The sequence below is a fragment of the Aedes albopictus genome, chromosome 1, assembly GCF_035046485.1.
Source record: "Aedes albopictus strain Foshan chromosome 1, AalbF5, whole genome shotgun sequence".
Lineage (NCBI taxonomy): Eukaryota > Metazoa > Arthropoda > Insecta > Diptera > Culicidae > Aedes > Aedes albopictus.
In genome coordinates, this window is record NC_085136.1 from 278,186,233 (window position 1) to 278,213,526 (window position 27,294).

The following is a 27,294-nucleotide window of genomic DNA, read 5'->3' on the forward strand; positions in this document are numbered from 1 at the left end:
CTATGACTTGCAACTAGTTTATTGGTTCTGACTTATGACTTCTAGCTTCTGTTTTCTGACTTCTGTACTTCAGCCTCTGACTTCTTGTTTCTGGCTCCTGGCGTCTGACTTACGATTACTGACATCTGGCTTTTGACTCTGGCTTCTGACTTCTTGCCTATCAGTTTCCGGCTTGAACTCTGGCGTCTGATTTCTGGCTTTCGGTATATGGATTATGTGTTTCTGACTTCTTGTTTTTGGGTCCTGACTTGAGGCTTCTGACTTCAGGCTTCTTTCTGCTTGCTTCTAGCTTATTGGTTTCCAGCTTACTTCTGGCTTCAGTTTACAGTATTCTATCATATGAGTTCTGGCCTCTGAATTGTGGCTTTTGATTCCTGATTTCTGATCTCTGGTTTCTGGTCTCTGACTTTAGGCTTCTAGCTTACGAGTTCTGGACACTGGCTTTTGGATTCTAGCGTCTGGTTTCTGGTTTCTAGCTTCTGGCTACTAAGATAGGAACTCTAGTTATTGGCTGTTGATTTCCGATACGTGGCCTCTGGCTTCTTTTTTTTTGGATTCATGTTCTGGATATGTTCTATCTTATAGATTCGGACCTCTGAAGTCTGACCTCTGGCTTCTGGTATCTGACTTCTGGCGTCAAGCTTTAAAATCCAAAAGGTACTATGGCTCTAGGTAAATAAGCCAAATGCCTGAAGTTACAAGCGAGAAGCCAAAGCTCAGAAGACACAATTCATAAGCTAGAATTTAAAGGCTAAAACTCATAAGCTAGAATCTAGCAAAACTAGAGCCAGAAATCAGTAGTTAGAAGCCAGCAGTAAGAAGAAGCCAGAAACCAGACGCCAGAATTGAAAACCAGAAACCAATTGTAGTAGGCCTATGTGTACTGTAAAGTATATAATGTCATAATAAAGAACACCGTAGTAGGAACTGGACGTCTTTCTTTATAAGTCCCTACATTTCAGAAGTGGGATAACCTAGTACATGTATCCGGCATATGTAAACCAAATTGAAGTTATTCGTGACGTAACGTTGGAGAAGCGATTACACAGAAGAGAAAAAAGTTCTGGCTTGGAGAAACATCACCGGAAGATGGTGAAGCGATGAAGTTTAGAAGAATAACTGCTGGCGACCCTAACACGCCAGTTGACGCATTACTCTCAAACTGAAAAGTATTCGAGAGGAGGTACGAGCTGTGATCACCATAAAGAAACGTCGTGTAGAGTCAGCAGCGGAAGATGCATTACAACTTCGATGACTGAGTCAACGAGTTGGAGCTGGAACGAATATGATGATGGAGTAGCAGTTCACATCGAGGGCGATGTGTTATTGTCAAGATGGCCGAACTGTAGTAGGCCTATGTGTACTGTAAAGTATATAATGTCATAATAAAGAACACCGTAGTAGGAACTGGACGTCTTTCTTTATAAGTCCCTACACAATTAGCTTGCAGTCAAAAAACAGAGATCAGAAGTTAGACATCAAAAGCTAGACAACAACATTCAAATGTCAGAACTCAAAACCAATAACCTGGAAGTTAGATGACAGATGCCACAGGACTGCACCCTAGAGGTCAAACGTCAAAAGTCAGAAGTCAAAAGTCAGAAGTAAAAAAATCTAAAAGCCAGCTTTAAGAACCCAGAGCCATTAAGCTTGAAGACTGGAGTCAGGAGTCAAAGGTGAGAAGCCAGAAGCCAGGCTAGAACATCTAAGCCAGAAGCTAGAAAACAGAAGTAAAAAGTCAGAATACAGAAACCAGAAGCTTGAAGCTAGATGCCGGAAGTCAAAAGCTTGTACAATATTGACACCTGGATTCAAAAGCCATAAGCCAGAACCAATAAGCTAGAAGTCAGAAGCTTAAAGTCAGAGGTCAAAATCCAGAGGCCAGAAGACAGAAGCCAGAGGTCAAAATCCAGAGGCCAGAAGCCAGAAGCCAGAGGCCAGAAGACGAATTTCTGGAGAAATTTCAAAGCAAATGGGTCGAATTTCTGGTGGGATTCTGGTCTGACTTCTTGTTTTTGACTCCTGGCTATTGACGTCTGACTTTCGGCTTATGATCTTCGATTTGGTTTCTGGTTCTGAATTCAGGCGTCTTGTTTTTAGCTTTTGGTTTCTTACTTCTGGCCTGGCTTCAGTTTTCTGGATTCTAGCAAATTCTGGCTTCCGAATTTTATATTTTGATCTCTGGCTTCTGGTTTCTGACTCAAGGCTCCAAGCTAACGGGTTCTGGCCTCTGACATCTGGCTTCTGACTTCTGGTTTCTATCTTTCGACTTTTAACTTCTGGATACTGATTTCTAGCTTATACGTTCTGCTGCTGACTTTCAAATTTCGGCGTCTGACTTCTATCTTCTGGCTTCTAAGTTCTTTATCTTGGCTTCTGACTTCTGACTTTTAGCTTCTAGTTTTTGTCTGCTAGCTTATGAGCTCTAGCTCTTGGTTTTTCGGTTCTGATATCTGGCCTCTAGCTTCTGACTACTATCTTTTAGATTCTAGTTCTAGATAAGTTCTATCTTATGGATTCTGACATCTGGCTACTGAAATCCAGTCTTCTGTTGTCAAGCTAGAACTCATAAGCCAGAATTCAGAGGTCAGAAAATATAAGCTAGAATCTGGAAAACTGGAGCCAGAAGTTAGGATTTAGACGCCAGAAGTGAAAAGCCAGAAAACGATAGACTAGAAGCCAGAGGTCAGCAGCCAGAAATCAGAAACCAGAAGCCAGAAGTCAAAAGCTAGAAGCCAATAGCTAGACATCAGAATTCAAAAGACAGAAGCCAGAACCAAAAAGCTAGACGCAAGAAGCCTGCGGTATAAAGCCAAAGGACAGAAGGCAGAGTTCAGCGACCAGAAGCTAGAAGCCAGAGGTAAAAAGTCAGGCATCAGAAGTCAGGCTAGAAGCAAGAAGCTATAATCCAGTATGAGAACTCAGAGCCATTAAGTTAGAAGTCGAAGATCAGAAGCCATAAGCGAGAAGTCAGAAGTCAGAATCGAGACACCAGAACATCTAAGCCAGAAGTTAGAAGCCAAAAGCGGAAAAACAGGAGACAGAAACAAGAACACGGTAGCCAAAAGCTAGAAACCGCAAGCCAGAACCAAAAGGCTAGATGTCAAAAGTTAGAAGCCAAAGGTCAATAGCTAGAGGCCAGAAGCTAAAAGCCAGAGGCCAGAAACTAGAAGCTGGAAACTAGAGGTCAGAAGCCGAAACTCAGAAGTGAGAAGGCAGTAGCCAGACGACGCTAGAATCCAAAAACCAGTATCCAGAACCCAGAAGCCATAAGACTTTTGTCTCTTACAATTGTTACATAAGCAAAACAAGCGTAGAAAGATGCGTCAGTCTCGCCTAAGGCAGATGAGAATCTGTCCACGGTTAACCATAATGTCGCGGCTAAAAGAGAGAGAGCCGCTAATGCGATAGCTGACAATGAACTTGTCCACGATGACTTCACACGCCAACGAACAGCAAGATGTGAAACGATAACTGCGGGTCGTGTTGACAAAAATGACTGTTCGCATCTTGCATCCGGCGAGATCCGGTGAACATCCAGTGAACTTTCAGTCGCGGGATGTTCATGAATGTGTCATTTTGTAGTCATTTTTAGGTGCATCATTTGCAGAAGAAAAGAAGAATCATCTCGGGGAAATAAGAAGACCGTGGATAAGAGAACGGCAACGAATGGGAATCAATACAAACCACCGGAAAGTGTCAAACCGTGTGAGTGGTAAGAGAACAGAAAGAACGAGAATGAACCTAACGTTGATTCGTTACAAAAAACCTAACGTTGATGTGCAAAATGTAATAGTGAGAGTGGATGAACAGAAAAAGAGCTTGCTTGAGCTTGACCGCCCGTGAATGCTACTCCATATGGTCAGACCAGCTACACTCACTCACACAAGGAATCAATGAGATATCAGCCGGGGACTAACAGGCATTTTCAGTGTTTGAGTGTTGGTGATCTTCTATTGTTAGGCAACACTGGCGCCTGCCACGTCAAGTTGCAGGTCAATGTGGAGAAGGGGAAGGAAGTGATGATTGCAATCGTTTGTATCCACAGCAGACCGAAGATACCTCTGCGTCTGCACAAATTCATACGGATGTCGAAGTGCTGGTGGGATATGGTTGGCAGAGGGTTCACACATTGGAGCGTGGATGCCAGGCGTAAAATGAAAGATTAGTGTGTCTGAAGCTAGTGCGGCACAGTTAGGGTAGGACGGGGCAAGATGGCCGCCCGGGGCAAGATGAGCACCCCTCTGTTTTACTACTTTTATGATGAATTTTGTCCAAACAACTTCATAATCCGTTAGAATAAAGTTCATGCTGTTTGTAAACCTGATAAAAGGTACCTCATAACGAACGAATTGAAACATTTCGTCAAATTAGTCAATAGCATGGATTTTTAGCATTTTCTTATAAGAAATCATCAGAATAAAATAAGGTTTTTATGTCAGAATCAAATTTTTACCATAATTCTGGTTATCAGCCAACATTACTAGCTTACTGCAAAGCATTTTAACTTGCATAAGAAAATAGTTTATTGAAACAAACATTAAAATTTATTCAATTTTAGTTGTTTTCCTATAGTGGGGCAAGATGAGCACCCCTGATGGGAATATAGAAAATATTTTCAAATTATAGTAATCCACTCAATAGTGCCGAACATAGGTTTCCGTATTCTTTGCAACTATTTGGTAGCGTTAATTTCTATAAATAAGCCACTTAATAGTCATTCATTGCTTTTCGGGTTATTTTGTAAAAAGTATTATAAAACCGCCATTTTTTTTAATAATCGAAAAAAAATGATCATTTTAGAGCGTGATACCATAGCAATAAACAAGATTTACTATTTCAATCACTGTATGGCCAATTTATAGTTAAAATAATTTGATTTTAATGAAGTGCTCTTCATGCCCCGTAGGGGTGCTCGTCTTGCCCCGCAGCATGTTTGAACTGACCATAAAACATCTTTTTTGTTTAGTCAAATAAATCATCCTTATTGTGAATTTTGAATCCTGTCATGTTTATGGGTGGTAGAAAACATGATAAAGAAAAGAACTACTGAGAGGTACTTTGAAAATTTGTGTTAACTTTCAATAAACTCAACGTAATCCTTAGGGTGCCCATCTTGCCCCGCCCTACCCTAGCTTGATTGCATAACTCGTAGGCGGTATCTGATAGATTGACACTGTGCTGTGAAAGTTGGAAGGATGGGAAACCGTTTTTAACCTGTTTCTGTTTAAGCGATGGCTATGAACATGTGAATATACATGAGTTGTATAAGTAGAGACAAGGAAGAAAGGATATAGAGAGATATAAAGTAGAAGGAAAAGGACGGACCAGGGATTGAACCTAGGATCTTCTGCATACGAATCAGAAGGTCGTCACTATAAAGGCCGTCTTAACAAGGATTAATGGAAAAAGATATCACATATTGGAGTGTGGATGGCGAGCATTTAGTTTGATCATACCAGTAATATACGCTTGTCTCAAAGATGAGAGCTTGAATGACACGATCAATGTACGTAGCACACTTACCAAGATCGATATGTCTCTTCCAACGGCGTTCAACCGGTCCCGTATTTCATTGTCCTTGAAGAACAGATTCAGTGGCCGTCCGTTGATCTCTGTCAGCACCCAAAAGGTAAGCGATAGACCATCACAGGATTGTGCCTAAAAAGATCAAATGATGTCATTTCCCCTATAAAGCTCAATCGATGAAAACGAAAAGTCTTACCTTGGGAGGCAACCCGTGCCTCGCTGCGAGACTGTTGGGCACCACATCGACGATGGTGGAAGTGTTGCCATCCCGAATCAAACCCAAACATTGGCCATCCAGTTCCCGTCGGATGGCGTAAACCCGTCCGAATGGTACCCTCCGGATGATCAATTCCACCTGGCAAACAGAAGAATGTTATTTAAATGGTTCCGAATCATAGATTTAAACCAACTTACGAATAATCCCGGCGCTCCCCGAATCACCTTGTGTGCCTCGGCGGAACTGGTGATCGCCATCCCGGCTACCGATATCAGCTGATCGCCAATGTGCAGCGCATTGTACAGCACCGGGTGTTCCTTCTGCTTCCAGCCGGCAACCCACACGGCCCCAAAAGCATCCACCAGTCCGATCGAGTTTATGCAATCCTTTCGGCGCAGCTGCAGCCGAACTCCTCCCGGGTGCATCATTTCCCGGCGCAGTTGCATCACCTGCTGCTCCCGTAGGGTCATCTTCCGATTGGATCCGTTCATCGAGTCCAGCTGCTGGTTGATCAATTGGTGGTGCGGTCGGAACGGCTGCGGAGGCGACTGCAGGCGGGACGCCCCATTCAGCCGCGCCCTCATGGCCGGATTGCCGGACGTTTCGGGTTGCGCGTCGGAAGTCGACGAACTTCGTCGCCTCTGCTCGTTAACTTCGTTCCGGAATTTGTCCGCCGTCTGCTGTGCCGTTGGCATCCGTCCCCGAGCCGGATCGCGTCCTCCGGCAACGACCGCGTTGGTTGACCTACTGATGACCATCTCCGTGAGTCCTCGCTGCAGCATTGGTCGCTGCGGTTGAGGCGTATAGATGTTCTTGTCCGCTGGAGTTCGCTTCGATGGACTTAGATTACCACCAGACGACGGAACCGCGGGACTGCTCGCCGAGGGGAGGATACCGCTCTTGTGACCGGAGGAACCTGCTACGCCGCCTTCGTTTTCCTTGTTTCCCTGACCGATGCGCAGTTGCTTGACTCGATTGAGCTGTATCTCGGAATGACTAGATGATCGTGGCTGTTTGCTGAGAAGAGTGATCTTGCTCTTGTTGAGCTTGGCCGCCACCGCGGAACTGGATGAAGGTGGTGATTGTAGACTGATCGGCTGTTCCAGATTGTTGACTACTTGAACGGGCGAAGGAAGCAGGAATACTTGCTCGTAGTGCTGCTGTTGGGGAGGAGTCCTAGGTCTATCACATGACGCGTTAACCGAAATTTGCGTTACCGTGCCGAAGTTGCTATCACTTTTGATGGGCGTGGACGAAGCTGCCACGATCACCGTGGGTTGCGCCGTTGAAACACTAGTTGAGCTGATGGTTACATTACCACTACTATTACTACTGGTACCATTACTACCGCTACTGCCGCTACCGTTGACAACAAGATTAGGTACTTTGACGGTCGTGATCTGCCGATCGTTGATCGAGGCGATGATCGACGGTTCCTGAAGGTGATGATCCGGGAGAAGACTTACATGATGGTGATGGTGGTGGTCGTATTCGACGTTGGACGGAATGATTTGAACGTTACTTTTGTAGTTGTCGTCGCTCAGGTCATCGGTAATCAGGGTACTACCGTTGGATAGCTTCGTTACCAGTTCCTGCTTGGGGGTGCGATGTTTCGCCTTCGGAGATGCGAGTAGTTTTACCGGGGATTCGCTATCACTGGACCCGGTCGAGACCTGTATGATGGTGACGTTGGCAGACGATTTGCTCGACGACTTGTGGCCCGATTTCCGGCGGGTCCGCTTTGGATCGTCACGGTTCGTGTGCCTGTGAGAAGAGAAGTGATTAAAACAGAGATTAACCCTCTAATACCCAACCCCGCCTTTAGACGGGGTATAGTTTGAGCATTTTTGTAATTTTTGTTTCGTGGAAAATCAATATTTTTATATTTTTGGCTGTTTGGACTGTTTTGTATATCTCAAAATGGTTTTTGATGTATTTTAAAAAGTATTTTCATATTTTAGAAATCATTGAAACATGGATGTTTTAGTCACCTTTTAGAAGTCATTATTTATTTTGTATTGAATCGCTACAATTAACATATTTTAAATTTTTCCCAAATCATTCTAACCTAGTTTAATAGTTTAAGCGAATCGAATACACTTTAAAATTATTTTCCTTAAAATTACACGGAAAATAAAATTTCCTATGAAAAAAATTTAAAATAATAATATTTCAACAATTATCATAAAATCTCAAAATGTTTTTGTCTCAAAAAATCCGTAATCCAAATAGGCTTCCAGGAAAAATATAAAAGTATGGGGATGTTCAAAAATAAAAATTAGAAAAATCAAAAACTGAAATTCATGAAATCGAGAATTAAAAAGAATCATCTTCCAAAACATGTTTAATTCGATTTTAGATGACGAAAAATGATATTTAGATCAAAATCAAAAATTTGGGTATTAGAGGGTTAAGTGATTGGATTTTTGTTTGTGTTTGCAAGGTATGTTACAAGGATGCCGTAGAGATGCTCAAAAAGGGATGTTAGGTCTTACAGAGATCCGAACATAGGACACGGATCAATATCTTGTGACCGCAGCATCACGAGTTCAAGAAATAACAGAGCCATGCGTTTCAATTTCTAACGCTTATCAGCTGGAGGGGATACTGCACAGTATCATTACAAACTAGAAGAGACGATAAGAGACACCAACGGATCTGGCAAAGCCCATAGTTTATGGGAGTTGAGCCATGAAACAGTGGCATTAGCAACGCAAGAGGTGATAGGTACCGCTCAGCGACGGCTCTGAACAAAAAGTGATAACGAGTGACGAACGGGATGAATAGCGCAGAAAATCATGGATCGGAACGATATGCGGAGGTTTTATGGAACTGTTAATGGTGTGCAGCATAAAGCTGATGCTGATGGACAATGCAACATTGACAGCCAGGTAAAACGAGTTGAATACCCAATCTACAAGGAAGGGCACAAACTACACAGTGTGTTATTCAAAAAGTTATTATCCTTCTGAACATCCTTTTTCGGCGTACAAAATACTGTCGCGTGTCCTGTCCAATAGACTGAACCCTCTTGTGAGAAGTCCTTTGTCGGAAAATATTAGGCTGGTTTTCGTGAGGGTCGGTCTATCAACGGCGGATCAGGTGTTCTTTTTCTACTACTTCTTCTGTGTGGCTCTACGTTCCCATTAGAACTTGGCCTGTCTCTCTTCAACTTAGTGTTCTTTGAGTATTTCCATAGTTGTTAATTTGAAGGACTTTCGTTGCCTGCCATTGTATGAATTTGTATATTGTGAGGCAAGCACAATGATACACTATGCCCAGGTAGTCGAGAAAATTTAGTGAAAAAGCTCTTCACTAATATTGTTGTAATTGTAGTTGCTATTCCAATTGAATTAAGAATAACGATGCCTGATTGAATAATAATTATTTCGTAACTGCATGCCCATTCGACAAATTCCTCAGTGTCATTGTTCGATTCAGACTGGGCACAAACCACACCGCTGATGAAATTCTTCTTGTTATAAAATTCCCGAACTGGATTGATGATTGACGCGCGATAATTCCATTCCGCAGTGCCTGCCTGCCTATACGCATACGGTATTGGGTAGGACCATCGCCGAATGAGGAATATCCAGCGTCGAATCGCACCCACCGCCATCACCATCAAAGGCAACTCAGAGCAAATCGCAATCTCCGGCAAATCAATATTCATTGATCGGAGTAAAAACGCTGGGCAGCTCCGGCCCAAAAATACGCGGTCAGCCCAGAGTCGCTAATGGATCTATCTACTGCCGTAATTCTGCAAAGTGACGTAAGCGCCATTGAAAATGCCGATATTTTTTGGTATATTATATATAATATCTGGGGTAAAAATAACACTGTGGTAATCCTGCTGTATTAGAATGCAAGATCTAATCGTAATCTATCATCTATGGAAAGAAACTTAGAGGATGTGCAAGAGTTTTATGCATAATAACCACAAAATGGGCCAAAACTATCAATGTCGCTTACGTCACTTTGCAGAATTGCGGCAGTCTAGATTTCTAGATTCAATCTGGGTTTGCTCGCACCGAATCATGCTTTTCCCTAAAGCAGGTTAGGCGATAAAAGATTTTTGCGACAGTGCCAAGTTTAGGTTGTATTAGTGTTTCAGAGCGTTACAAGAAAAGTAATAAGGGGGCGCTAGCAGGAATGAAAATGTGTGAACATTACAGCAGAACAAACGCAGACGCAAAACTAAGGTTATAAGTACACAGGGTCAAATATTTGACAAGGAAAGAACTCAAGAAACAACATCTGTTTGATACTAATGAAAATTCGATCGTGTCAAACAAGATGTTTGAGCATTGGTGACTTTTTGGACAAATATTTATACTGTTTACTGGGATCGTTACATATTCGTGGACAACAGTGGCCAGATCACCCTTCTTTATTCGCGAACAAGTGAAGCAAGAACTCGTCAGTGATTCGCGTAGCAGCTCTGAGACTTTTGCAGTTGATAAAAACGCATTTAAGCAGTTTTTTTTTTCAAAACAACGAAGCACAAAGCATTAGATTATGATGCATAATCACTTGATTGGCTATTAAAACCACAATAAGATAAACTTCTGCTAGTTGATCGCGAACAAAACTAATTGTATTCGTTGCATCTCTATCAAGCTTATTATGTCTATCGCACCTTAAGTGCTTATAGAATTAGCTGTCACAAGTGACTACATCGACGATGCTAATGATGGTTCGACATAGGCCTTCCAACTGTTCGTATTACGAATCGGAAATCATATACCATAAGTACTACCATCAGGTCCCACGCTGACACCATTGACTGGGTGAGCCATACCGGTTGCAATAGCAACTAAAGGAATGGCACCAGAAGAGTGTCGGAATTGGATCTAACGAGCAGCAACGCGAATGAAGGCGTTTGTAGGAGGAGTTTCTCCCGTTTGGGACCAGCTCTCTTGGTTTGACTCCTTTCGAAAGTTTCAATCAGAAAACCTGTCATGGTAACCAGCGTTACCCGAGCAGAGGAGAATAGCAAATTGATAACAACAGAATCACATAGCCTGTTTTTATATCATAATTTGTTATTATTAACTTATCAAAATATGTCTTTTTAATAACATGTTTTGTTGGGCAATCTTATTCTGTTATGTTCAAGTTGTTGGGATATCTTGTGGATTAATATTTGAATAATATATTTTATTGTAGAACAAGTTAAGTTATTATTCTACTTTAGAGAATGTACAAATATGTGATGAACAATAACACAACAATAACAAGTTCACAAATTACCTGTTATTAATTTGTGACTGGTCTAACAAAACATGTTATTGAATTAGTCTTCCAGGAACATTTTTTGTTATGATATTTGTTATTTTGTCGCTTATGACAGACAAGTTTATAACATAATATGTTATGCTTATATCATAAAAATTACTGGTTCTATTATACAGTTATTAAGCCAAAATAACATATTTTATTATGCTGTTGATATTTTCTTCTGCTCGGGTATTGAAAGAAATATGAATTGCATTATGCCAATGACAGCCGATGTGAAATAATTGTGTATTTTTTCAATGAAATGGTAAATAGTGGGTACCATTTTGGTCTACTGTTCACACTAAAGTTTATTGACTCGTTTCAACACATGCTAGGGCAACTTTGAAACCGGATGAGCAGCCGTTTACGAAAAGGTCTTGATTGGTGATGTGCAATACAATGTGCAGAGCGGACCCAGACTGATGATAAAGCACGTGGAATTGACCTTGCGTTGGTGAGTCATTATCTGAACGGTTTTAACCGTTATGCGTCCGACAAAATTTTTGCTTTTCCTACACCGTGTTTTTTAAATGGGCACTGGGTACCCGGGTACCCTGACGGCCACATAAGGGTTAAATTCCCGGTGGCATGCCAAAAGCGAATTTACGGGGGAATACCCATAAGTAATTTTTGGAGGAGTTCTCAGTGGAAACCTCTAGCGGTTTCATAAATCCCAATAAGGAGTTTCTGTTGAAATCTACAGAGGAAACTCCTGAAGAAACCCCCAGATGGTGCAAACCTGGTTGAAAACCTACCCAGTCAACCAGTGATCGTATAAGATGTTGAATAAGATGTTAAAGTGGAAGCGATATGCGTACATTCTACATGCGCCTAAATGGAGGCATGCACGCATACGACCTCCACTTTATCATCTTATGCAACATCATATACGATTACTGGTTGTCTGGGTAGAATGAACTCCTGAAGGAATCTTCTGAGGGAGCTTTTGAAGTAATCCCAAGAGGGGGAAGTCCTGGAGGATTTCCCAGAAATTACTCCAGGATGAATCCCCAGAATGATGTCCTGGAGATGGAGAGCATGAGCATGAGCATTAACGTGGCTCATAATATCACATGTCACATGTCACATTTAACATGTCTCATGTCTCATGTCTAAAATCTCATTTGCTGTTAAGTAGTGAACGTATTTCAGAACTCAATTTGATTAGTGATATCAGGTAAACTTTCGCGTCATTATACACAGGATATACACAGGATTCTTTGGATTCCTCGAAACGAAATCCCGGAGGAATCCCCAGGGAAACTTATGGAGGGATTCTTAGAAAGAAGACACGGGGAAATCTTCACAAGGAACTTCTTATCCCCAAATGAAAGTCCTGAAGAAATCCCAAAAAGAAACTTTTTGCGGAATCCCCAAAGAGATTTTCTGGCGAAATCGTAAAAGGAAATTCCTGGCGGAATCCTCAAAAGGAATCCCCATTAGGAATTCCTGGAGGCAGTATTTGGCAGCCGAAGTAAACCACTCAGCAGTTTTTCTTCCCTTTTGTTGGTTCTGTTTCAATTCAAGCGTGTCGATGTTCTCTCGTCAAGTCGCATGGTTCACGAACGAATACAAAGAAGATACATCGTTGGCTTCTAACAACTGTGAATACACGTTATTTTCATTATTATTCAACGAATATTCGCTTTTATAACGTAACATACTATTTTATTAAATTCTATTTAATTTATGATGTTGCAGGCGGTATTGCCATAATAATCAAGAGTTATGACAATAGAACATTCTTTGCCGAATGCATCACTTTCATTAGCGTCGCCGAGCATCTTCTCTCTTGATTGCGGTCTCGTATTGAACCGGGCAAGAGAATGAATAGTACATTTCAGGAAGCGTTCCCGAGCATGTTGCTTCACGATGTGTTATACTCGTCGAGTGTAGCACAAGCTGAGTATAGACACTCAGTGGCTCGCGATGAAATTCCAAACTCTGCCTGGAGGCATCTCCAAAGAGAACTTCGTTGGAATCCCCAAAAGAAACTAATAATCTCCAGAAAATAACTCCCTGTGAGAGAGAATTTATGGCGGAGTCTTCAAAGGAATCCCCATAAGGAATTGCTGGAGGCATCTTCAAAAACAACTCCTGACAGAATCTTCAAAAGGAACTCCCTGCAAGAGAGAATTTTTGGCGGAGTAAGGGGAATTTCCAGTGGATTCTCTAGACGGACTAAAGCCTGCGCACTTTAGAATCGGTACACTTTCAACCGGCTGCCGCTCAAAAACGGTGTCACTTGGAAAAAAGTGTTGTTAGAAGCAATTGAAGCTTATCTATTGTAGTTTGTAGGAAAAATATAAAATTTGCTGTTTTTATATTTTTAGATGAACTATTGATCTGAATTTGTAAATAGTGCCAGTTTTTTCTGCACACATTGAGCAAAAATCAATCATTGTCAGATTCAAGATTTGTGTAGGAATATATAATTACCAAACCCACTAATTACGCAGTATAGAATAGTTGTTGGTTTCTATAATACAACTCTTAAAGGAATTCTAGCAGAAATTCCTGGGTAAATTCTAGCAGAAATTCCTGGAGTAACCTCAGCTATAACTAGAAAACCTGGAGAAATTCCTACAGGAATCCAATGATGTACCAAGAGAAATTCCAGGAGAAATCAATAGAAGTATCTGTGGAATAATCCCTTAGTAAATCTCAAAAAAAAAGCTCTGAAGACATCTTTAGATCAATCTTTAAAGAAATGTCAAAATGATTTTTTGGACAAATTCGACCGTAGGGGTCGCGATGACGTAGTGGTTGGGTGGGTTGTGCGGGCGCCCGGGGTGGGGGCACCCTTTCCTAGTAGATCGACCGGCTTGGTTGGTTGGTGGCGATGACGTGGTGGTTGGGTGGTTGGGGCGCTTGGGGTGGGCCTTACCGCTCGGGTCCCGGGAGGTCCGGGGGGTCCGAGGTGCCCACGACCAGGTGTGGCTTCGTCGCTTGGAGGATTGCTTCGTGGGGACTCCGGGGGGTTTGTTCTCTTATGGGGCTGGGGCCCAACCTCAGAGTTTTTCGTCTAAGAGGGCCCCTAGCCCGGGAGGCCTTGGGTCGCGATATGACGTAGTGGGTTGTGCGGGTGCCCGAGGCGGGGGCACCCTTTCTTCCTTGGTCGACCGGCTTGGTCGATGTCGTGCTGGTTGGTTGGGTGGTTGGGCCGCTTGGGGTGGGTCTTACCGCTCGGGTCCCGGAAGGTCCGGGGGGACCGACGGCCGTGCGCTTGTTATATCTGATCGTATAGTCCAGCTTCTTTTAGAAAGCTGTCCTTAGACGAAACAGGACCGTTTGGGCCGGCCGGTTAGGCAAGTCTTCCGCGGGTCTCGTTGTTGGCTTGGCCTTTCTGAAAAACAGGATTCGGTCCCGCCTTCACTCGTTGGACCTGGATTTCCAAATGATGTCCTTGGTCCATTTTTTGGCGTCGTCAGCAAGAGTTTTCGGGGTGATAAAGGGGCTGTTTCGGCCGATGCCGACCAGAATGTCAGCGCGCTCATTTCCTTGGATACCGCAATGCCCAGGAACCCACATTAGCACCGTCCGGTGCTCGGCGGAGTCAAGGGCCACCTGGATGCCCTGGATGAAGGGATGTTTTGACTTCGGGTTCTCAATGGCGGAGATGGCGCTGTTGGAGTCAGTGACGATAAGTGCGGCACAATCTCTCGGGGCTATTGTCGCTTGAAAAATCCCCGCTGCTTCGGCCGAGAAGACCGAGCAACAGGCCGGGAGGCGGTGGTGTTGTTCGGGTTCAGTGCCGTGGACTGCTACGCCCACTCGATCGCCCAATTCGGACCCGTCAGTGTAACGGATCGCCCAATCTTGATACCGACTTCGGAGTCTCTTCAGGAAACGGGCCTGAATTTGGTGGGGTTGGGCCTGCCGTGCAAAACGGGTTTTTATTGTTCTGCCTACTTCGGGTGCCCTGACCGACCAGCTTCTCGGCCCGAGCCGGTGGAGACCTGCCACCGGGGGAAGCGTGGCGTTGGCCGCGGTTTGAAGGGCCAGGTTTGCTTGCCCTGCAAGAAAGCAGCCTTGCCCGTTGCCCCGGGTCTTTCCAGGAAGCCAATGGCTCGATTACAGATCGTTAGAGCAACTTTGTGCCGGAAGGGGAGGACGCCGGCCTCGGCGCATGCTGCGTCTGCGGGGGTCGAGGGAAGTAGGCCGGAGATGGTTCGGATGGCCCGGTTGTGGGTGGGCACTAGGGCCTGGATCAGTCGGTCTTGGGCTCGGCAGGTGAGTTCTATTCCATAGGTTAGCCGGCTGCCAATTACGGCGTCAGCGACTCGTAGGTGAGTGGTCCGGTCGCACCGGTTCCTCCTGCCCGTTCTCCTCCTCCAGCTCTTTTTGACAAGATCGAAGTGGGCCTGTAGGGTTAGGTGCCGATCCAGGTTGACCCCGAGGGTCTTCAGGGTACTTCTTGCGGGAATTACCTCCTTGTTGATGGTAATGGGCTTCCGGGGAGGTTGGTGGTTGCTGACGCATATGTGCAGTCTTGTCGAATCCGGCTTTGGCAGCCCATTTGCCGACCGCGGTGATAGCTGCTTGAGCCTTTTTCCTGATGGCCTGCGGATGCACACCAATCACAATAAGGGCCTCTAAGACACCAATCATGGTCACCAAGAAGATAGTGACCGCGATCACCGATCCTTGGGGAACGCTTGTTTCTTCGTCTCGGATGCTGCTGCGGTTGTTCCCGATGATCACTTGAAAGGACCTCCCAGTGAGGAAATCCTTTAGAAATTGGAGCAGGTTCCCGGTCACTCCCCAGGGGGCTAACCTTGCTAGAGCGTCGGGGGTCCATGCCCGGTTGTATGCTTTGGCCAAATCAAGCGAAATAAGCTCGGCATGTTGGTTGCTTCCTAGAGCATCGTCCAGGGTCTGACCTAATTCGGCCAGGAAGGTGCCGGTGCCGCGCCCGGCCCGGAAGGCATGTTGCCGGTGGTCCAAGTGGCCGTTGACTTCCAAATGTTCCACCAGACGGCGGTTGACCATCTTCTCCATCACTTTGGAGGCGCAGCTTGTAAGAGAAATTGGCCGGTCCCTTTTGGGATCGGGACCACCAGGCTATGTTTCCATTCGGTTGGGAGCACTCCAGAAGCCCAGATTACGTTGATCGCCTGTAGTAGTCTGCGCTTGCAGCTCGGAGGGAGTTTTTTCAGCATGGGGTAGCCGAGTTCGTCTGGCCGGAGGATTTTCCCCTGGCTCTACTGAGGGCGAATTCCAGCTCGGTGAGCCGGAACGGGAGATTGAATTCCAGACCCCGGTCAGGAGAAACGGTGAAGCTTGCTATAGCGGTCCGCGGGGATGGGTGGCCTTTCAGAAAGGTGGCGGAGTATCCCTCAATGGACGAAAGTCCATAAAAGTAGTCCGCCAAGGATTCCGAGATCCTCTGTGGGTCTCTGGTGGGCGAGCCGTTGATGGTAAGACAGATCCCTTTTGCCCTCCGCTTTCCCTGTAGCGATTTCACTTTCTGCCACAGCTCGGCGGACGTCTGCTGGTCGTTTATAGAATTCAGGAATTCCTTCCAGGGCTTTTCTTTTGCTTCCCTTATCTCCTGGTAGCAGGCATTTCGCGTGGTTTAGTAGTCCTCCTCGCTGGGCCGTTCTATTTCCGGGTGGTCCGGCGGAAGCCGGTCTTTGGCCCTTTTGAGGGCTCGGAGCTTCTTTCGTCGTAGCTTGACAGCCGCCTTGGTGGCATCGTCCCACCAGTGAAGGGCGCGTTTTCCAGGCTTGGGACTGGTTTTAGGGATGGGATGGCTCTGAACGATCACCGATGTGATCTCCTCCATTGAGCTGGGTTTCGCAGTCTCAAATTGTTCTACGACGAGACGGTGCCGTGGGGATCTTCTATTGTGTGCCACCGCAGACGGGGGGCGATTCTCGTGGAGACGAGCGTAATATCGATCGTCGATTCGGTGGTGCCCCTTAGGAATGTTGGTGAGCCGTCGTTCAGAATGATTGAATTGAAAGTCAGTTCAATAAGTGAATCTGGCGAAATGAAAATTGAACGGTGATGAAGAACAATTCAGCTAGCTTCTGCTCTGGTGCGGTTGCCTTCATCATACGCAAAACGAGAAAAAAATGTGAATCCTAAAGTGGAGTGAAATTGAAACGTTAAATTTTGCGTAATTGTTCGATTGACAGTGCTACCGAGTCATTATTGGCAAAGATAAGTTGCAATATATTTAACAATTCGCTATTTCCCAACTGATATGACAGGTACTAGCGCATATGACGAAGTAGATTTCTACTCTATACAACTCCGTTAAGTATTCGCTGAATGACGAGATTTTTAGTTCTATTGCGTTTTCTTAGGCCACGATTTATTATTACTTTTCGGTATATACAAGATTCAACATTCTTTCTAAGAAACGATGTTATCTTTTAATGGGGATTGCAAAAACTTGCGGGTTGAAAGGGTAAATAACCTTCCTGAAGCTATGGCAACATCGCTACCAGCATCCCGACTCAAATTGGGGCGGTCCTACTCCGACACAGGAAATCAAATTTTGAAACTACTTTAACCCTTCTTCTGCGTATTTTCGCCGAATCTGTTTTACACCATTAGCAAAAAAACAACTCCATTTCTTCCCTATCATGATGACTACCCCTGCCGGACGACGATGCAAGAGGATAACGCTTACCTTGCTTTCGAGAATGGCGATGAAGACATCGCACTGCTGGGTTCAGCGGCCGAGGATTGCACGAATTGAGTTGCTGCCGCCGGTGATGTTGATAATAACGATGATTCATTGCCACTTTCGTTCCCGATTCGCCTTGCTCTATCGCCGCTGCTCCTACTACCACTGCTGCTGCTGCCTTTGCTACTGCTACTGCTGCTACTCCTACTACTGCTGGTGGAACTGGTAGTGCCGGTACCGGAGCTGCTGTTGCTGGCGTCAGCTGAAATTGGAACCGAAAGCAGAAAGGGAACAACACTATTGAATCAAATTTAATATGAATGAGACCTGGAGGCCGGCCGTGATTGGAGGGAGGGATATATAGTCGGTTTGTTGTAGTCAGCAACTAAAAACTGCTAGTTGGAAATTGAAAACTTTCGATTGATTCACTTAGTAGGAAATTTCATGAATTCAAGTTCATAGTACAACAATATAAAAATAACAATTTAAACAATATCAAACAAAATGATTAACCCTCTAATACCCAAATTTTTGATTTTGATCTAAATATCATTTTTCGTCATCTAAAATCGATTTAAACATGCTTTGGAAGATGATTCTTTTCAATTCTCGATTTCGTGTATTTCAGTTTTTGATTTTTCTAATTTTTATTTTTGAACATCCCCACACTTTTATATTTTTCCTGGAAGCCAATTTGGGGAACGGATTTTTAGAGATGAAAACATTTTGAGATTTTATTATTATTGTTGAAATATTATTATTTTAATTTTTTTTTCGCAGACAATTTTATTTTCCGTGTAATTTTAAGGAAAATAATTTTAGAGTGTATTCAATTCCCTTAAACTATTAAAGAAGGATAGAGTGATTTGGGAAAAATTTAAAATATGTTAATTGTAGCGATTCAGTACAAAATAAACATTGACTTCTAGAAGGTGATTAAAACATCAATTTTTTAATGATTTTTAAAAAATGTAAATACGCTTTAAAATACACCAAAAATTATTTTGAGATATACAGAACAGTCCTAAATATCAGCCAAAAATATAAAAAAATGGATTTTCCACGAAACAAAAATTACAAAAATGCTCAAACTATACCCCGTCTAAAGGCGGGATTGGGTATTAGAGGGTTAAATAAAAACAATCACTTGAAACACAAACAAGAATAAAAATGCAAAACTAAAAATGAAAATGAAAGAATAGAATAAATGAAAATTACTAAGAAATAAATGGATACAAAAACACAAACAGTTTGCATGAAAAGAAAAACTTACAACATGAAAATAAACAAAAAAACAAAAAAAAAAACAAATGCCTTAGGAAAAAGAGCTTTTCAATAAGTATAAAACTAAGAAAATTGTTATTCATTATTCAATATTCCTCATTAAACTGCAAACTTGGACCCACTTCTTCGACGGATTGCAACACTTTCCGTAAATTGAAAGCTTATGTCGAACCAGAAAAGTGTTGAAATTGAAAGTTTTCATCGTAGCAATATTGGGGCGGCCGTTCTTCGGTTTGATTCCACATGAAAACGACCGATCCTAGTGTGTGTACAGCGTGGTATCACACAGAAGGCAATTGAATGTTTTGCAATATCCTTCTCCAACATTTGGTTGCACCATTCGTGTGCTTCATCAATGATACCTGGCTGACTGGAGGGCGTAGTGCAGACATTAAAAGTGTTGCATGTGACGGTTGACTTGTAGGACGGACTGACTGGGCCCGAAAGTTCGATGGTCGTCGGGTCGTGCGCCTCGTTGCCAGCCATGGAAAGGTGAGTCACGTGAGAAAGGTACAGTCAGTGACGACTGAATGGGTTCGGGTCAGGAATGGGACAACTCGGAACAATTTATTTCACACTTATTTGCAATATCCTGTTGCGTGACTATGACTGTAGTTAGACATGGTTAGTGTTTAAGGTTTGGGCTAATATATTTTAATTCGTATAATATCCAAATTCGAACATTTTAACACATACATACACTCCCGATCAAAAGTTTGGGGTCACCTCCTCAAAAACATTTTATTTTTTAGGCACATATCTCCGCCAATTTGCGTCCGATTTCAAAACCCTAGGTCTCATTCAAAAGATTATAAGTCAAAGAAACTTTGAACATGATTTATTTAAAAGAAACTTTTTCAAAATGTTTTGTGTGTAAACTCAACCCAAAGGTGCCAAAATTTCTAAAAACTGAACATAAACATACGGCAGTGTCGCTAGAAATTAGGTCGACCAAATTTTAAGATGAGGGTTTTGAAATCGGACACAAATTGGCGAAGATATGGGCCTAAAAAAATTACATGTTTTTGAGGGGGTGACTCCAAACTTTTGATCGGGAGTGTATAACACACAGAGGCCAAGTGGAGAATTTTCCGTTTGACGATAAATTTTCCCCGGCTGGAGCGGGAATCGAACCCACACTCCGAGGCTTACGAGACACCTAAACGACTGACGCCGTTAACCGCTTGGCCATGAATCCCACAAAATTGACAGCAATGTAGAGTTACGCAAAAGACGCTGGGAAGTGTCCAATACCTGAGGTTCCACTACACGTGAGAAATAACGCTGGTATGGCCTCTTTAAACTTCGTTTTATTCAAAGTCGGTATATATGTAAAAGACCGGGTCTCTACACTCAGCTACACTACTCGTCATAAGTATAAACTCGCAAAAAGTATTGCAACAATATTACATCACCGTGATTATTTAACCTCGATATCTTCAAAACCTGAGGTTTTACAGAGATACTGTCTTCAGCAAAGTTATTCAGTTATTTCACATGAAATAACTGAATACTACAAAAATCAGGATGAAGTTCATTCATTGATTTGATCGTAAGTCAGAATCATGGATGTAACAGTTTAAAGATACAATTTAGCTAGTTTTTCAAATTCCATAACTGTAGAAATATGTACAACTCAAATACTTCGTTTTATGATTATCGTGAAAAAAATTCCCTGACCATTAACAAAATTCCCTGACTTTCCCTGATTTTCCAGGTCCAAAAATAAATTCCCTGACTTTCCCTGACTTTCCAGGTTTTTCCAGGTAGTCGACACCCTGTTGGAGGAATATCTGCAACAATCTCAGAAGTAATCTCGGATGGAATTTCGAAAAGATCCCAAAAAGGAATCTTGAAGGAATCCCGGGAGAAATTCCTAAAGGAATCTCGCGAGAAATCAATGAAGAAATTCCAAAAAAAACAGAAGGAGAAGGGAACCCGGAACAAATCCTATGAAAAATTTCTGAACGATTCTCGGAGAAATTCCGGAAGCAATCCCGGAAGAAATTCCTGAAGGAATCCTAAGAGAAATCCCGAGAGAAGCCCCTGAAGGAATCCCTGAAAGAAAAGAAATTCCTAAGAAAATTTCAAGAAAATTCCCTGAAAAAATATCTGGAACTTTCGCTAAAGTAATCCCAGGAGAAATAGCTAAAAGAAATAATAAACAAATCCGCGGAGGAAGGAACCCCGGGAGAAATCTCATAGGAATTCCGGGAGAAATCCTGTGAGAAATCAATAAAGGAATCTCGGAAGGAATTCCTGAAGAAATAAATTAATCCCGAGAGTGATCTTTAAAAGAATCCGTGAAGGAATCCCAGGGGAAATCCCGGAAGGAATTCCAAGAGGACTTCCAGAAGGAATCCTGAAGGAATATCGGTAGGAATCCTTGAAAGACCCCGGGATAAATATCTGAAGAAAATCCTGGAGAAACCAATGGAGGAATCCCGAAAGAATATACTGAAGGGATCCTAGGAGAAATTCCAAAAGGAATCCCGAGAGAAATTCCTTAAAATAATCCCGGGAGAAATTTTTGAAGGCATCTCGGTAGAAATTACCGCAGGAACCCGGCATGAATCCCAGGATGAATTCCTGGAGGATTTCCGGAGGAGTTCCAGGAGGAAATTTAGAAGGAAGAGACAAATCCACCAATCAACCCCTCTCCTCCTAAAGAAATCCCTGCAGGAATCACGGAAGGAATCTTTGAAAGAAACGGCTGAATCTCGGGAGCAATCCCTAAAAGTAATCCCAACAGAAATACCTATATAAAGCAAACAATGGAAAAGCCAATGAACGAATCCCAAACGAAATCAATAAAATAACCCCGGAACGAGTTCCGGGGGGAATGCCTGAATCTCGGGAGGGATGCCTGGATGAACCCGGAAAGGAATTCCGGGAGGAACCCCGGAAGGAACCATGCAGGAATTCCGGAAGAAATCCCTGAAATAATCCAGCGAGAAACTTCTGAAGGAGTTTCGAGAGGAACCTATCAATTAATGTCAAAGGCAACTTCTTCAACCTGAAGGATATCAGTAGGTCGGCTCCAGAGGCACGTGAAGAAATCTCGAGAGAAATTCGCAGAGAAATCTCGGAATGAATTTCTGAGTAAATGTAGTGAGATATTATTGAATTACTTGAAGAACTTCGACGAGCACCTGAATGGCGAAGAGAATGTAGGCACGAAGGACCAAGGCAGCGGAGGAAATGACTATGTTGGTGTAGCAGAGGACGGGAACGAACCAACTCCCACGCTGAGGGAAGTTAAGGATGTCATCCACCAGCTCAAAAACAACAATGCGGCTGGTAAGCACGGTATCGCAGCAGAACTCATCAAGATGGGCCCGGAAAAGTTGGCCACCTGTCTGCACCAGATAGTAGTCAAGATCTGGGAAACCGAACAGCTACCGGAGGAGTGGAAGGAAGGGATAATCTGTCCCATCCACAAGAAAGGCGACAAGTTAATGTGTGAGAACTTTCGAGCGATCACCATTTTGAACGCCGACTACAAAGTGCTATCCCAGATCATCTTCCGTCGTCTTTCACCTAAAGTAAATGAGTTCGTGGGAAGTTACTAAGCCGGTTTCATCGACGGCCGGTCGACAACGGACCAGAAATGCCGTGAATACCAGGTCCCAACGCATCACCTGTTCATCGACTTCAAAGCGGCGTACGATAGTATCGACCGCACAGAGCTATGGAAAATTATGGACGAGAACAGCTTTCCCCTGGCGCTCGAGCCTAGCTATTTAGCACTGTAGTTGGAGGAAATGCCAATGCAGAACCCGTAGCTTCCGGGAAGGTAAGCCCAGCTCCCTGGGTTAGTGGGTTGGTGTCAGGCCCTGCGAGCCAGCCGTAAAAAAGACTAGCACCGGAAAATCAACAAGAGAAGAATGCGAACCGATACCAATGGCGACGACCACAGCGATGAAAAGGGACTTGCGATTGGAAGCTCGGTACGTGGAACTGCAGATCTCTCAACTTCATCGGGAGCACCCGCATACTCGCCGATATACTGAAGGACCGCGGGTTCGGAATCGTAGCGCTGCAGGAGGTGTGTTGGACAGGATCTATGGTGCGAAGTTTAGAGGTAATCATACCATCTACCAGAGTTGCGGCAACACACGTGAGCTGGGAACAGCTTTTATAGTGATGGGCGACATGCAGAGGCGCGTGATCGGTTGGTGGCCGATCGACGAAAGAATGTGCAGGTTGAGGATCAAGGGCCGATTCTTCAACATTAGCATAATAAACGTGCACAGCCCTCACTCCGGAAGCACTGATGATGACAAAGACGCATTTTACGCGCAGCTCGAACGCGAGTACGACCGCTGCCCAAACCACGACGTCAAGATCATCATAGGGGATCTAAACGCTCAGGTAGGCCAGGAGGAGGAATTCAGACCGACGATTGGAAAGTTCAGCGCCCACCAGCTGACGAACGAAAATGGCCTACGCCTCATCGATTTCGCCGCCTCCAAGAACATGGCCATTCGTAGCACCTTCTTCCAGCACAGCCTCCCTTATCGTTACACCTGGAGATCACCACAACAAACGGAATCGCAAATCGACCACGTTCTGATTGATGGACGGCACTTCTCCGACATTATCGACGTCAGTACCTATCGTGGCGCTAATATCGACTCCGATCACTACCTGGTGATGGTTAAATTGCGCCCAAAACTCTCCGTTATTAACAACGTACATTACCGGCGGCCGCCCCGGTACGATCTAGAGCGACTGAAGCAACCGAATGTCGCCACCGCATACGCGCAGAATCTCGAGGCAGCGTTGCCGGACGAGGGTGTGCTCGATGTGGCCCCTCTAGAGGACTGCTGGAGTACAATCAAAGCAGCCATCAACAACGCAGCCGAGAGCACTATCGGGTACGTAGAACGGAGTCGACGAAACGATTGGTTCGACGAGGAGTGCAGAGCGGTTCTGGAGGAGAAGGATGCAGCGCGGGCGGTAATGCTGCAGCATGGAACCCGACAGAATGTGGAGCGATACAGACAGAAGCGGAAGCAGCAGACCCGTCTCTTCCGGGAGAAAAAGCGCCGCCTGGAAGAAGCGGAGTGCGAGGAAATGGAACTGCTGTGCCGTTCACAGGAAACACGCAAGTTCTACCAGAAGCTTAACGCATCCCGCAAAGGCTACGTGCCGCAAGCCGAAATCTGCAGGGATAAGGACGGGAGCCTCCTGACGGACAAACGTGAGGTGATCGAAAGGTGGAAGCAGCACTTCGACGAGCACCTGAATGGCGAAGAGAATGTAGGCACGGAGGACCAAGGCAGCGGAGGAAATGACTATGTTGGTGCAGCAGAGGACGGGAACGAACCAACTCCCACGCTGAGGGAAGTTAAGGATGCCATCCACCAGCTCAAAAACAACAAAGCGGCTGGTAAGGACGGTATCGCAGCGGAACTCATCAAGATGGGCCCGGAAAAGTTGGCCACCTGTCTGCACCAGTTAGTTGTCAAGATCTGGGAAACCGAACAGCTACCGGAGGAGTGGAAGGAAGGGATAATCTGTCCCATCCACAAGAAAGGCGACAAGTTAATGTGTGAGAACTTTCGAGCGATCACCATTTTGAATGCCGCCTACAAAGTGCTATCCCAGATCATCTTCCGTCGTCTTTCACCTAAAGTAAATGAGTTCGTGGGAAGTTACCAAGCCGGTTTCATCGACGGCCGGTCGACAACGGACCAGATCTTCACCGTACGGCAAATCCTCCAGAAATGCCGTGAATACCAGGTCCCAACGCATCACCTGTTCATCGACTTCAAAGCGGCATACGACAGTATCGACCGCACAGAGCTATGGAAAATTATGGACGAGAACAGCTTTTCCGGGAAGCTGACTAGACTGATAAGAGCAACGATGGACGGTGTGCAGAACAGCGTAAGGATTTCGGGTGAACTATCCAGTTCATTTGAATCTCGACGGGGACTACGACAAGGTGATGGACTTTCCTGCCTACTATTCAACATCGCCCTGGAAGGTGTTATGCGACGAGCCGGGCTCAACAGCCGGGGTACGATCTTCACGAAATCCAGCCAATTTGTCTGTTTTGCGGATGACATGGATATTATTGCCAGAACATTTGGAACGGTGGCAGAACAGTACACCCGCCTGAAACGTGAAGCAGCAAAGGTCGGACTGGTGGTGAATGCGGCTAAGACAAAGTACATGCTGGTAGGTGGGACTGAGCGAGACAGGACAAGCCTTGGCAGCAATGTTACGATAGACGGGGATACTTTCGAGGTGGTAGAAGAATTCGTCTACCTCGGTTCCTTGCTAACGGCTGACAATAACGTGAGCCGTGAAATACGAAGGCGCATCATCAGTGGAAGTCGTGCCTATTATGGGCTCCAGAAGAAACTGCGGTCAAAAAAGATTCACCCCCGCACCAAATGTACCATGTACAAGACGTTAATAAGACCGGTGGTTCTCTACGGGCACGAGACGTGGACGATGCTCGAGGAGGACATGCAAGCACTCGGAGTTTTCGAGCGACGGGTGCTAAGGACGATCTTCGGCGGCGTGCAGGAGAACGGTGTGTGGCGGAGAAGGATGAACCACGAGCTCGCTGCACTTTATGGCGAACCCAGCATCCAGAAGGTAGCCAAAGCCGGAAGGATACGGTGGGCAGGGCATGTTGCAAGAATGCCGGATAACAACCCTGCAAAGTTGGTGTTTGCTAACCATCCGGTTGGTAAAAGAAGGCGTGGAGCGCAGAGAGCACGATGGGCGGACCAGGTGGAGCGTGATCTGGCGAGTGTTGGGCGTGACCGACGTTGGAGAGCTGCAGCTGCAAATCGAGTATTATGGCGGCAAATTGTTGATTCAGTATTATCATGAATTTGATGTTAACTAAATAAATGAAATGAAATGAAATGAACAGCTTTCCCGGGAAGCTGACTAGACTGATAAGAGCAACGATGGACGGTGTGCAGAACAGCGTAAGGATTTCGGGCGAACTATCCAGGTCATTCGAATCTCGCTGGGGACTGCGACAAGGTGATGGACTCTCATGCCTACTCTTCAACATCGCTCTGGAAGGTGTGATGCGACGAGCCGGGCTCAACAGCCGGGGAACGATTTTCACAAAATCCGGACAATTTGTGTGCTTTGCGGACGACATGGACATTATTGCCAGAACATTTGAAACGGTGGCAGAGCTGTACACCCGCCTGAAACGCGAAGCAGCAAAGGTCGGACTGGTGGTGAATACCCATGCTCTTTAGTTAATAACTAGGCCGGCAAATCGTTTTAGTTGTTTTAGATACTAGTCCTAGTCGTCCTTCACCGAAACGTACCGAGAGATCATCCGAGTATCGCTTGTATTTCCCGGAATAATCCAAAGAGAAAGTCGATGAAGAGAAATCGATCATTGTGGATACGCCCGTATGATATTCAACGCGAGATTTTCATGATCATGGTTTTGATTTACAGCGAAAAAAGTGCTTTTAATTTCTTGAAAAAATATCACAAATTATTGAGCTTTAATGAGCTATTTTCTCATTTTAGGGCTTCGACCATCCAAAGTTTGTTTTTATTTCTGAGTTACCTCGAAGCTTTATCGTTACTCATACTCATATCCACAGAACTGAAATGTAAATCTTCAAATATTTGCATAAATCAAATTGTCCGGCATTCATGCAGATTCCGGTCCGGTTTCTTTACCTGGTGACTGATAAAGTACACACCAGATTAATCTGTTGGGAAATCCTACCGCAGTGCTGCATTCATTGAACACTCAAATCGTCTACGCGAACCGTGCTTATAAAATCGAATTTATGAGAAATTCACTGATCGATGATGAGTCGCCTGACCGTTCAGACGTTCGCATACCTTTCGCGGTATGTTGCAAGGTTAACACACGATGATTCATTTAGCAATCATAAGTAAATCCACGTTAACACTGGTTGTGACTTGATCGCAAGCTTGGTAGTCGTCCTTTCGTTATCATTTATTGTGTATGAAGAGTTGATGCAAACATTTCTGACCATATTACATATAGGCAGCTCAACCAAATTGAGCTTGTGGGCTGTCAGGGATGGCCTTGCGTTGAGAAGGTCGTGGATGCTTTCAGGCAAACAGGCGGATAATTGACGCCCGAGTCCCCCCATAGTTAGCTATAATGTGCGTTTCCAATTGTAGATAGTAACCCCCAAAGCAGTAGGTACCTACAACGTACAATGCAAATCACTCCCACTGACTGCCAGGGGGAGGCAGCTATGTGATTAGATGCACAAAAAGTTCATGCGTTTTTCATGGCCAGCAGCGAACAGCACTAGCCTGTTGTAGGTATCTCCATACAGGCGGGACGGAACAGGCGTTGGAAGGG

At 44.6% G+C, this 27,294-nt stretch overlaps 1 protein-coding gene across 2 annotated transcripts in view; it reads right to left on the reverse strand.

The window, feature by feature from the left end:
• LOC109397232 (serine-rich adhesin for platelets) overlaps positions 1–27,294 on the reverse strand; it is a 120,557-nt gene that overhangs the window by 4,459 nt on the left and 88,804 nt on the right. For both annotated transcript variants that reach the window (XM_062846820.1, XM_029859956.2), the window contains 4 exons: positions 17,670–17,928; positions 5,944–7,510; positions 5,726–5,884; positions 5,527–5,661 (listed from right to left, as the gene is read on the reverse strand). In XM_062846820.1, the coding sequence (XP_062702804.1) occupies positions 5,527–5,661; positions 5,726–5,884; positions 5,944–7,510; positions 17,670–17,928 (2,120 nt within the window). The remainder of the gene's footprint in view (positions 1–5,526; positions 5,662–5,725; positions 5,885–5,943; positions 7,511–17,669; positions 17,929–27,294) is intronic.